General features: G+C 46.6%; 1 protein-coding gene across 2 annotated transcripts; it reads left to right on the top strand.

Moving 5' to 3' along the window:
- Positions 1-732: 732 nt before the first annotated feature.
- Positions 733-7,672, top strand: LMO2 (LIM domain only 2). 2 transcript variants are annotated; one of them, XM_063158219.1, is made up of 4 exons: positions 733-784; positions 1,192-1,369; positions 3,716-3,931; positions 6,729-7,672. In XM_063158219.1, the coding sequence occupies exons 1-4, from the start codon at positions 748-750 to the stop codon at positions 6,946-6,948; spliced, it is 651 nt and encodes a 216-aa protein (XP_063014289.1). In that variant the 5' UTR covers positions 733-747; the 3' UTR covers positions 6,949-7,672. The 2 variants fall into 2 exon arrangements, with proteins under 2 accessions (XP_063014289.1, XP_063014290.1); XM_063158220.1 differs by lacking the exon at positions 733-784 and adding an exon at positions 1,072-1,091.
- Positions 7,673-12,673: the final 5,001 nt, after the last annotated feature.

Raw genomic sequence — 12,673 nt, 5'->3', positions numbered from 1 at the left:
ACTGTTTTTAAAGGAATTAACAGGGCAAGCTGCTCATCTCATCCAGAACTCTGCCTCAGCAAGGGCCAGCGTCTAATGCCCCAGAGCCTGGCAAAGGCTCGGATGGCTGCAATAGTTTTCGCTCTGGCGCTGTAAATCAGTCCTTTCCGGGATGTGCTGATGGAGAGGAGGAAGGGTGGCAGGGAAAATAGACATATTCAGGCAAGACTTTCCCCGTCTTTGGCATCTCTTGGATTAATTACAGATCGATACTCGGTACTCGCCGGCTTTTATAGCTCATTAGCATCACGCCGTGCCGGGGTGTAAATTTGTTACACGGCTTGCCAGGAATCCGGGGGTGTCTGGAAGCGAATGTTCACTCGGGGCTATAAATGAGGCACAACTGAGCTGACCGGTTTGAACTCCGGGCGGACAAATAATGCTCGGGATCTTTACCTGTGGCTCTGCGAGCGCCGCACAAACCCATGGGTGCGTGTGGGCATGTGCATGTTGGTGTCAGAGAGGGAGAGGGCGAGCAGAGGGATGGTGAGTGCCGCTCTCTGTGCGGCTGGGAAGGCGGCACAATCCGCAACCAGGCGCTTATTTTTTTTCCAGCTCTCGGGATCATTCTCAGGTCGCCCACCTGCCTGCGCATAGAGACAGCGTTAGTAGGGGAATAATAATAATAACGTGAGAGCGCCTCGGCAGCCCCCAGCCCTGGCTCTGGGGAGCCCCGCTCTGTCTCTTTAAGGAACCCAGCGAGTCGTGATGCTGCTGTTTGTATTGCCGAATCCCCAGGAGTGCAGTTAAGAAACGGGCAGCTGTCTCTTTAAGTGTGATTTCCTTCTATTGTATTTGAATCGTGATCAGGAAAAAGGAAATGAAACCAGAGAGCCGGGGCTGAGCCACGGAGTAATAATAATCGCGGGGATGCGGCCGCCGCCGCTCTCGGCGCTGCCGCCCGGGCGCGGAGCGTGTGCGGAGCTGCCCGCGCGGAGCCGCTGAGCGCGGAGGAGCCGCGGTGGCGGCCGCGCCCGCCGCCCCCCGCCCGCCGCGGGAGCGGGAGCGGCCCCGCCGTGCGGGGCGCGGGGGGAGCGCGGCGGGGATGGGAGGTCAGCGGGGCCGGGGGGGCCGTGCGGGGCCGGGGGGGGCCGCGCGGGGCCGGAGCGCAGCCCCAGCCCCCGCGCGTGTCTCTGTGTCTCGGTGCTGCAGGAGGAAATGCTGTGAATGTCATCGCGGGGCGGCGGGGCAGCGCGGCTGGCGACAAGGCTCCGCGAGCAGACAGCCTCTGCGGGGGCGGCGGGGGCAGAGCCCACCACCGGCACGCCACAAAGGAACCGGCCCTGCCAATGTCATCGGCCATCGAGAGGAAAAGCCTCGATCCTTCCGAGTAAGTGCGCGCTTTCTCCGCCCGGTGCCCCGCTCGCCATCGTCCCCGGGCGCCTCCCGGTGCCGCCCGTCCTCCCCGACGGAGCCGCCGCCGGCATTGTGTGCCCGGCAGCCCCGGAGGGCTTCGGCGGCAGCCTCGCCGCTCCCACCGCGCTCCCCCGCCCCGGACGCCGGGCTGCCCCGGCCCCGCGGGCTGGCGGTGTGCGGGAGCCTGGGGAGAGCCCCCCGAGTTGTGGGAAGGAGCAGCCGGGAGCAGAGAGGCGCAATTCCCCCGGGCAGGGCATCTCCCACTCGCTCATCCCGCCGCGAGAGACAGAGCATCCCGCTTCCCGAGCTTGCAGGTTTTCCATCCCGAGGGACCCTCTCCGCCCCGTCCCCGATCTGCCCGAGCCGCTGCAGCCCATCAGTGAAAGGTCAGGGCTGTTAGCTGCGGGTGCCCAACTTCCACGTTTTCGTAATGCAACTTCCAAAAGCTCGTAGAAAGCTTGGTGGGGGCTGGGTGTTCTGCTAAGAGCATGTAGACAGACTTGATGGACGGGATGTAGGAGATGAGAATTTCCCTCCCTGGGCTTCCGTGTCCAGATCCAGGCTTTCTCCCGGGCTCTGCTCCCGCTGTCCCATCCCTGCTGCACACCAGGGATGGTAACCCAGCACAGAGCCAGGGCCACTTCAGCCCTGAACGGGCTAATTAATTGCACTTAGGCTTGTCTGGGATCGCGGTAAAAGAGAAGAAAAAAAGAAATAAATTATAAAATCTCCGTTTCCAGATAACGCTTAAAACATCTCTCTCAGTAAATTGAGTCATTCGTGGTTTGTTTCCTGTCAGATACTAAAAATGCCATTGCTTGGAGCCCGGAACGAGCACATGGGAACTGCTGCTGCTTTTGGGGGTTAAATCACTTCATTCCATGATGTTTTACGTTACATTTTCCTCTATGCTGTTTTTTTTTTTTTTTCTTTTAAGAAACGCTAATCCCAGCTCCTAATGATGTCCAGCTTTCATCTACAAAGTTTTTTTTAATCTTTATTTATTTACCTGCCTTGTGTTCTGGTGGCTTAAGTGCTGGCTTAGGAATGGGTGGACATCAAAAGCCTAATGCGTTAACCAGGAATGCTGCTCTGCATAAACATCCGTTGGGCTGTTCCCGAGTCAGGGCTCTCAGAGAAACCTGGCTTGGGACTCCCAAACACCCCTCAGATGAAACATTTTGGGGTACACTGCAAAGTTTCAAAAAATGGATAATGAAGGATAATGACGTGTGCTTCCTTCTACTGGAAAGCTCTCAGAAGTTGTCAGTGTGGAGCCCACGTGTTAGGAAAGGGAGCATGCGGCCCAAAAAGAAAAATTTGGAAAAAGCAGGGCCTAATCATGTGTTCCCCATGATTTTAATGAAAACTCACAGGATGGTGAGCTGGCAGGAGAGGGGTGTTACGACATAGCTTGCAGGGCACAGCAGTTTAAACTTAGAAGGGAGAAACCAGAACAGAACCAGATAATATCTCAGGGCTCAGCTTGCCTAAATAAAAACTGCAGGATCACTTTCTCAGCCCAGAAGTTTTTGACCAGAGGTCGTTCCTCCCTGCTGAAGAAAGTAATTTTTGCCCAGAAAACTGCTGATCCAGTAAATAAGCAGGAGTAATACAATTTTTTTCCTGTTGCCTGCTGGAAACTGGGAGCAGAGCTTCTTCATCAGTGCAGGTCTCCTCTGCCCCCAGCAGCCCAGGGGAGGACAGACCAATGACAGCAGCAAATTGCTCAGGGACTCTGTGCTGGAGCACTAATCCAATAAAATGAAAAAATTTAGGGTCTACTGTACTAGCCACAGGTTTGAAATGAAGCAAGTGCTTAAGGGATAGATCCAGTAGATTTTTTTATTTACCTCTCTGGCATTTAGGTGAATCCCAGAACATTACAAAACTGAGTTCAGGCACTGATCTTTTAAATTTTTTGCTCTTTTTCTTTTTTTTTTAAGTTGTGAAATTACCCTAAAAGACACAGAAATACTTAGAAGAAAATTCTCACTTTTTTTACCAGAATTATCCTAGCTCTCCAAGCTTTTTAGGAAAAGGAACAAAATAGGTGCTTAAAGAGTCAGTGCTAATATCACAATGAAGATTTGTGCCTCCTTTCACTCATGGATGTGTAAATCCCAGATAATTGAGGTATGTTGGCATAAACCCTTCCCAGGGGATTCATGTCCTCGGCTAAGGGAAAAAGAAGTCCTGCAGCAACATGAGGTAAAATGCTGGCTTTATTAAAATCAGCAGTGAGACTTAAACCAGTCGGACAACACAATCAGCGGTAGTGTTTATCCATTTTGTGCTGTTCTATGTGTCACCCCCTCAGGGAGCCGGTGGATGAGGTGCTGCAGATCCCCCCGTCGCTGCTGACATGCGGGGGGTGCCAGCAGAACATTGGGGACCGCTATTTCCTCAAGGCCATCGACCAGTACTGGCACGAGGACTGCCTCAGCTGCGACCTGTGCGGCTGCCGCCTCGGCGAGGTGGGCCGGCGCCTCTACTACAAGCTGGGCAGGAAGCTCTGCAGGAGGGACTACCTCAGGTAGGCATCCCACTGCTCCTCACACCCTTCCTGCCTCCTTCCCGTTTTACTGAGCACAGCTGGGATTGAGGAATTCCTTTGGAATGGCTCTCGGAGCCTGGCAGCGTCTGCAAGCTCAGGTTTGCAATATGGGCTCCTGTCCTAGAATGCCTGGAATATTTGGTCTGGAAAGGGACATTTCAGCTCCTCTCCTTTCAGCCCCTGCCACAGGCAGAGACACCTTCCACTAGGACAGGTTGTTCCAATTCCCCTCCAACCTGGCCTTCCAGGGATGGGGCATCCACAGCTTCTCTGGGCACCCTGTGCCAGGGCCTCACCTCAGGAAAAATTCCTTCCCAATATTCCAGCTAAACACACCCTCTGGCGCTTTAAAGCCATTCCCCTTGTCCCATTCCTCCATCCCTTGTCCAAAGCCTGTCTCCAACTCTCCTGGAACCCCTTAAAGCACCGGAAGGGGCTCTAAGGTCTCCCCAGAGCCTTCTCCAGAGTGCACAGCCTCAACTCCCTCAGCCTGTCCTCATATTTTTGGGATTCATATGCAGATGCTTTTAGTATTGCTGGGATTCTTCAGTAAGTTATAGATAAAGCCAGAGATTATCTGTGTTGCTTAGATAAACAACACAGAGTTGTTTATAGATAAATCTTTTGAAGTTTGGGGGGAAAAAAGCATTTTTAATGGAAGAGAAAGCAGTGCTACACACTGTGGAAAAACCAGAATTACTTGATAATGTGAAGAATACAGAAAGAACTCCCAGGACTAGGAGTTGTTGGCATCTGTCATTCTGCACACACCTAACCCCACAGCTCCAGGTGAAGGGTCAGTGTGGCATTCTGGCAAGCAGAAATTGGGAAAAGGGGCTGAATTCCAGCAATCTCCCACTGAGCTGGCAATGAACAGGTTCCCCTGAATGGTTTTAAGGAGTTTTCTGCTTCTCCCAGAATTGTCTTGGAGCTTAAAGGTGTTTATGCCCAGGTAAGAGGTGAAAGATCATTTAGGGTTTGGCATTCTTAAGCCTGGTGCTGAATAAGCAAGAATTTGCACATTTTGCAGAATCAGATCCTACAAATACACTTGTTATGGGTGTTTTCATCAATAACTCTCTGCCTGCCTGCTTTGCCCAAATTTGTAAGTAAAGGATTAATTGGAGACTAAGATATTTCACAAAAAATTGACAACAAATGATCTTTACATTCTTGATTAAAATGTATTGATCTTTGCTGTGCTGGTTGTGTTCCATTTCTTCTAATGGATTCCTAATGTGTCAGGAGGTTTGTGGAACAGAATAATGATATTTGGTATATTTCCAGCTTTTTTACTGAAGGCTAATTTACCTGCCAATAAAAATGAAACCAAAATCTCAGTGGACTTCCTAATTATGCTGTCCCTGGGCTTTGCTGATGGAATTTTGCTGAGCAGAAATTAAGGACTGAGTTCTGCTAATGGGACCACTTGTAAATCCAGCAGTGATCCGGTGTTAATTACACTTCCCAGATACTTTTCATCTTAAAATGGAAGCAACAGGAAGTATGGCAATACAATTAATGCATTTTCTTGCAGTGCAATCCAACGTTTTTATTTATTTAATAATGCAATAGATATCGTCCCTCATTAATGAAAAATTTGGCAACCTTTTTGTAACCTTAGTGTTACTTTCAATGGGCAGAAGTAAACACTGACATCTCCTGGTAGACAAAAGGAATGATATTCTTTCTCCTCAAATGTCTCTTAATTTACCAGACATCTTTTTTCCAGTTCAGAAGATGATTTAAATCAGGCACAGCACATGCAGGAGATGTGCAGGAGGTGGAAAAACTCCTTCCAGAATTAGTATGGAAGTTTGGAAGTCAAACTCAATGAATACATCACTTGTAACATTTGTCCTTTTTAAAAATAAAATATCAATATAGTCATGCTTCTTTATTACTGATTTGACTTAAACTCTGCAGGGCATTCATTAGAGTCTCCTTTTTATAGACAATGTCATGAGGACCTCAGCAGTGTTTCTCCACATGGATTACAGAGCAGTCCACAGCATGAAACTGTCTCATAGCTATCTAGGAGGTCTCTGAATGTGTCCTTCAGGAGTGACTTCAGGACCAGGAGTGTCTTCATGGATATAGAAATGCTTGAAAGAATTTCCAATGTGGAGACACAGACAAAAGGCAGGAGAGCCTCAGACCATGGCTTATCCCAACTCCTTGCTGTAAATTACAGGGCAACAGTTTAAGAAAGGCAAAAATTATGAGCAAAAGGTAATTTCTGTGGATCACAGAAGTGGAAGTGTTAATATGGCACAACTTCATGCAGTGTTCTGGGAAACCTTTGCTCCTCCAATTCAGAATAAGGTCAGAGAAGCCAATTCTATTGATAGATTTGAGTAGATTTAATTTGGATATTAAGGAAGAAATTCTTCCCTGGGAGGGTGGGGAGGCCCTGGCACAAGTTGCCCAGAGAAGTTGTGGCTGCCCCATCCCTGGAAATGTCCAAGGCCAGGTTGGATGGGGCTTGGAGCAACGTGTGCTAGTGGAAGGTGCCCCTGCCCACGGCAGGGGGTGGCACAGGATGGACTTTAAATTTCCTTCCAACCCAACCCATTCTGTGATTTTATCCAAGCTGAAAACCTTGGATTTTCTGTTTCAATTTTTGGTGTTGCAAAGTTTCCAGCTCTTCTGGGCAGTTTTCCACGCGACCTCTCTCTAAGTCAGCGCTTGTCCTAATGGATCAGGGGTGTTTGCTCTGGTTTTGACTGGTTTTGCCCAGCCAGGGAGCCGTGCTGACTCTGTGCTGTCGCTGCAGGCTCTTTGGCCAGGACGGGCTGTGCGCCTCCTGCGAGAAGCGGATCCGCGCCTACGAGATGACCATGCGGGTGAAGGACAAGGTCTATCACCTCGAGTGCTTCAAGTGTGCCGCCTGCCAGAAGCACTTCTGCGTGGGGGACAGGTACCTGCTCATCAACTCGGACATCGTCTGCGAGCAGGACATCTACGAGTGGACTAAGATCAACGGCATGATCTAGCACGGACGCGCCTGGCGCTCTGGGACAGACACCTCCCGGGCCCGGCTGCAGCCAGGAGATCTTCCCTTGGGCTGTGGGCTTTGGAACGGGGGGGAACGCCATGGTCAGCCCTCGGCAGGCAGCGCTACCTAGAATGTAAACTACACCCAGGTGAAGGAGGGAGAGCAAAGCAATAGTAGCTAGACTGACTCGTGTTCGCAGCACGGACAGTAACTGACATCAGCTGGCAGCTGGGGACAGACACAGCACCACAACCCATCCTCCCAACTGGAGCAGAGTAGGGACTTCTGTAAAGACATGTTATGACGTTGTCACCTGCAGACTAGGATTGTGCAATTCAGTTTTCTTTCTGTCTTGTTTTCATTGCTGAGTTTAGATGACAAGCTCCCACAGTAGGCGTGATGAAGGAAGGAAAGAGCCATCCCTCACGTGGTCATTCCATATGGCCTCACACTTTGGGTGGGAGTTATTTTTGCATGGATTTTTTCTTTTTCCTTTGAGAATGAACAGTGCATCCTCTAGTCCCAAACTCTTCTTTTAAAAAACCCTGCTGAATAGTTGCTTTCGGGCACTGCTGTCTCAAGATGAGATGTTCCCCAGATCATTTCTATACAAATATAAATCTAAAGAGTTGTTCAACTATTTTATTAACTTAGATTATATCAATAAAATATTTGTTGTGTGTAGTAAGACTCTGCAGCTTTAATAAAAATAATGAAAGATTTGAGTGTTGTTCTTTCTTTTTTCTTTTTTTTTTTAAATTGTGCTGGATTTTTTTTGTTTATATGATTAATTTTATTTTTTGGTAGCAAGGTTTCTACTCTTTGCCTACAGCTGGATCCACTTCAGGTTTTGTTTCAAAGCACAAATGTGAGAACACTGAGGGTTCAGTAAATCTTGTGCTCTTCATGCTAAGAAATAGGAGAAATCAGTGTTGTCACCAAGGCTCTTTGGTGTTTATGAGGATGTTTTGAGGCTGGTTCTGGGTGTTTTGCAACAGATTGCATCTATCTGATCTTGGAAATCATGTAAAATTTGGGTCTTTTAGAAAGGTAGCTCTTCCTGATTTTGCTCTGGATTAGGGAAGCCAGGATAATATCATGAGAGCCAATAAACCTATTTAGAAAGAATTAATTTCAGTCATTTTTAAGGTCCCTTCCAACTCAAACCATTCCATGATTCTATGATATATTCTCTCCAACTTATTTTTCCTGAGGTGAATAGTCTTAAGTTTCTTCTTGCCTGAAAGCTGTTTCATGCCTCTGATAAACTCCTATTTCTCATCTCTGATTTTCTTTCTGAGAGTGGGACTACAACTCAAGTTGTGCTGAAAGGCACTAAAAATTAAAGCTTTTCCCACAACTGAGCAAGTCTGGCACCCACCCAGAAGGTGCTTGGCAGGTCCATTCACTCCATCATTACTGACACATCAGGAAAAGCAGCTTCAACCTGTGGAAATCCTCTTGACTGTTCTCAATAAACTCATCACCCAGGGGATGTGCCAGCCCCTGATCAATGACAACTTTCTGCATTTTACAATGCATATTCTGAGAGCTCTTTTCTGGCTTTTGCTGTCACAAAGAGAGTTGGGAGCAAACCCTTTAAATCTTCTTATCAGTGAAACTGGAAACTGCATCTAATGAGAACAACTTGGACAGTATAGTTTGAGGGCGCTGATATTTAGCTATTTTCCAGTGATATGCTGACCTCTGGAGGCCACAGGCAGATTATAATTATAATTATTAGCCTGAATTCCTGCCAGCAGAGGCAAGGAAAGGTAATGAAAATACAGCTATCAGCTCTCTTCATTGACAGTGGCTCCTTGCAAATATTCTGTCCAGCAAGAAACAGTGCCTAAAGTCATGAATGAGCTCATTTACAAAGCTTGGTGGGTGTAGCCAGGATGCTGAGGCAGGGGGGAGGTGCACAATGGTTCTCCAGGTCGTGTCACACATACACAGAGTGTGAGCCATAACAGGGCTGATTTTCATTATTTTACCTCACAGAACCTTTGACTGAAAAAATTTAGGGCAAGGGGCCTCATTTACATCTGGGCTGAGATCAGGAAAGAGTGTTAATAGCTCAGGGAGACCTTGTAGGTTTGCACAAAGTAGACCAAGACCTGTGTTTTGTTCTCACCTCAGAAAGTGACTTTTGGCCAGGTAGTTCAATATTTTGCTTCTCATTTACCCACTCATAGAATGGAGATGTTCTCACTTAGTCCATAAAAGTTTCTAATGCAAACACACTCATTATTTTGTGTAAGGTCTAGTTTACACAGGGAAATATATTTTTTAGACCTAAATGTATGTATTTGTAAAGGAAGGGTCCTTTACATAATTTTTAAATTACCACCAGTGTTGGGTATAATTTTTTATAAGACCACCAGGTTTATTTAGTCCATGTAACTTCAGAAAGAGCTTAAACTGAAAGTGACAGAAGAGCCTCCACCTGAGCAGTAGTATTGGTCTCCCCAAATAATGATACCAATCTGTTGCTGGACTTTTCCGTAACAAATTCCCAATGCTTGCTCTCTGAGTCCAGGAGAAGAGAGAGCAGATTTCTCTTGGAATTAGTATAAGCAACACTTTACCTCATCTCCATTATGTTCCTTACAGTAAGGACTCTCTGCTGCAAAAACAAGAAAATAAAATGTTGCAAAAACAACAGCAAACAGGAAAGCAGGGCTGATTTAAAATCTTAAGCAAAGAGCACAAAAATCTGAATATGACTTCATCACTGACACTCAAAGGCGTCGTCCTTTCCGCGTTTCCGCTATCAGCAGTATTTTAAAAGGCGTATCATCCGTCAAGATTCCCCTTCTTTGTCCCCATTATTCAGTGTCATGGCAGGAAGATGAGAGCATTACCATCGATATCACTTTTTTTAATTCCCTGCCCTTGAATAAGGGCAATAAGAGCCCTGCATAATAGAGTTTTCAGTGGAGAGAGTAAATGGGAATCTCTTGTTAATTCAATCCAGGATCCAGAAGGCATCTCTCCCTTCTCTTTTCTCAAGGTAATACTCTGCCTCCAATTGTCATTATAGCCGAGAATGAAATTATTTGAATTCTGGACACATCAGCACAAAACCCAAGACTCCCTGCCAATTTCGTTGCCTGCTTGGAAGAGAACATCAGAGAGCATCACTCATTTATACGACTGCCAGCCTGAGACTGTAAATTCAGAAAACAAGGAGGCCTCAGGTGCTGCACTTTAACGGGTCCTTCTGCTCCTGAATCACCCCCACCTCACACACAAGGTAACATTTTATCTCTGAAAGGCAAAGCTTTTAAGCATCTGCCAGAGCACACGCTCTGTACGACCTGAATGTGAATTGAAAATGAGACTATTAAGTTTATTAATTGGTATCAGTGACTTAAGGCTTTGAAGGAGATTCATGGCACTCGGGAAAATAATCTATAAAGATTTTTGTTGCCCTAAAAAGACACTGCAGCATCAGCTTATTTCACTTGCAGCAGGTTCATCTCTTTTATGGAGCACATACTGCACTGGAGGCAAAGGGAAATTTAATGGACACTGGAAAAATTATCTATTCCTCTGTCCCACAACAACTTCAAAAAGCATAAGAAGACAGAACTGAGAGATTGAGATATGCTATCAAAAACATTTAAGGCACTATAATTAAATTAAGATTCAGAAGTCTGTCAGTGAGATGAAGATTAAACTGGCAGAAAGTTGAACCATGTTTGAAGCAACTTGTTCCCTCCTGCTGAGGGTTGCTTTGTACCAGGCTAATGAGAAGGCACATCTCAGAAAGGTTCTAACAAAGCAGCAGATCACTGATGGTAATTAATCTACGTGGTTTGCAGGAACATACACCATGTGCCATTTTCAAGTGCCTCACAAGCATTAATTAATGCATTATTGTATGTCTGGCTCCTGTTTTAAGCCACAAGCCCTGCCCCATAGCTGGCTGTGCATGACAATTTTTGATTTTTTAAAGAGGTTTCAGTGAAGAGATGTTTCTTTTTTTTAATGAAAAATTGAGTGCACCTTTTGCTAAGTGCTCCATGATTACCTCTGCTCTGTATCTGGCATATTCTGGTTACATTTGCAGCTTGGCATAAGGCAGCAAAGCCTGGGAATGGACTAAAAGAAGGTTGATTCCCGTGGAGGTGCTGAACTGGAGGAGAGGCAACAAGGAATGTTGTAACAGGAAGCGACTAGGGTGATGGAAATCTGTTGCTCTGCAGTGTTGAGAGAGAAATAACTTTTGAAAGCTGTGACCCAAGAGAAATAACTCCTTCTGTAGTGCAGTAGCTCTGTACCACCTACTTTTCATGTGATTCCTGAGATGTTTCCTCTTCAGGGCTGTGACTTGGGCTGGTTGGTAAAAATTCATAGGGTTTTGGTTTTCTCCTCTCCCCAGATGTGTCTTGCATCTCATCTCAGACAACTTTACCAATGAGTTTCATAACAGTTCTGATCTGGTTTTGAGATACAGAAATGCTTTACTTATTTATTTTAAAGAAACACAATAAAAGTGAAATTCTCTGAAGGCACATAGCCTTCAGTCTGGCATCGTGACAGCTCCCCAAACCAGCGCTTATCATGTTGCTATCTCATTAAAAAGATCCAAGACCTGCAATTATCAACCTAAAGGTGCTTTGCAACACCGGGAAACTCCTGGTGGGCTCTAAGATAAGGCCCCACCACGTGGTGGCTGTGATTTTCTGCAGCCCACGGCTGTGATGAGCGGGTGATGCAGCCGCCCTGGAATTCCTGGAGCTGGCCCAGCAGCGAGCGTGACCCTCCATGCAGGAGAAGCGTGCTGTCCAGCTGATAAGGGAGCGTGCATCAGCAAACGCCGCTTGTTTATCCCGTAACAACCGCTCTGGAGGAGTGCAAGCAGAAAGAGGCCGGGTCTGCGCTGCACAGATAAGAGCTCTGACCAAAAGGACGACCAAAGGTCGCACCAGGCCTCCTGGAAACTCCCAAAGAGAAGCTTTCAGTGGGAATGGATGACTAAGGGAATTGCAAAGGGCTTCTGGAGGCTTTTATCTGTGTGTTACCTCTCCAAATGCAGCTCAGCACTTCAGTCAGTTGTTGTTGCATGCTCTGATGAATGTGCTCTGGCTCGAGGAGTCAGTAGCCAAAATCCCCACACTGTAGCCATGACCGAATGCCTGTCTCATTAACAATCTCAGCTAATGACCTAAGAACAGTGTGTGCAGCTGGAAAGTGAGCTGCTATCTGGGTCATGCACATATGGGTTTTTTTCAGGTCAGGAAAGGCTCAATAGCAGTTTTCTATAGGGATGCCTCATTCTTCTCTATGTTCCTCAGGTAAAGGAAGATCTCCTGAGCTCCCACACAAAGCAAGCAGGATTTTGGCTCTTTCCATGGGATCATGAAATATTCCTGCAGCCCATTTCAGTGGGGTCTTTCACACATCCCTTAGGCCATGAACCACATCATGGACTGGGAATCACACACAGTGAAACCACTGGAATTGTGTGAAATTAGAAATACTCCTGAGGCAAGAATCATGCCTTTCTATGCCATCCATGCTCTCTAAAGTAAATAAACTTTACTTTTTATACATTCCCAGGTAATGTTTCCATTTGTAGTAGTATCTTTTATTTGATTTATGTGAGAGGATTATATGAATTGAAAACCAACTTGGAGCTAAGCTAGGCTGTGAAAGAATAAAACTTGGCTATGGTTTGTGTCAATATGGAATCTTTGATCTGAGGAAAAAAG

Source organism: Melospiza melodia, chromosome 6, assembly GCF_035770615.1.
Source record: "Melospiza melodia melodia isolate bMelMel2 chromosome 6, bMelMel2.pri, whole genome shotgun sequence".
Classification (NCBI taxonomy): domain Eukaryota; kingdom Metazoa; phylum Chordata; class Aves; order Passeriformes; family Passerellidae; genus Melospiza; species Melospiza melodia.
Note: the sequence above shows the minus strand (reverse complement) of the source record. Positions and strands in the feature narration are given on the sequence as shown.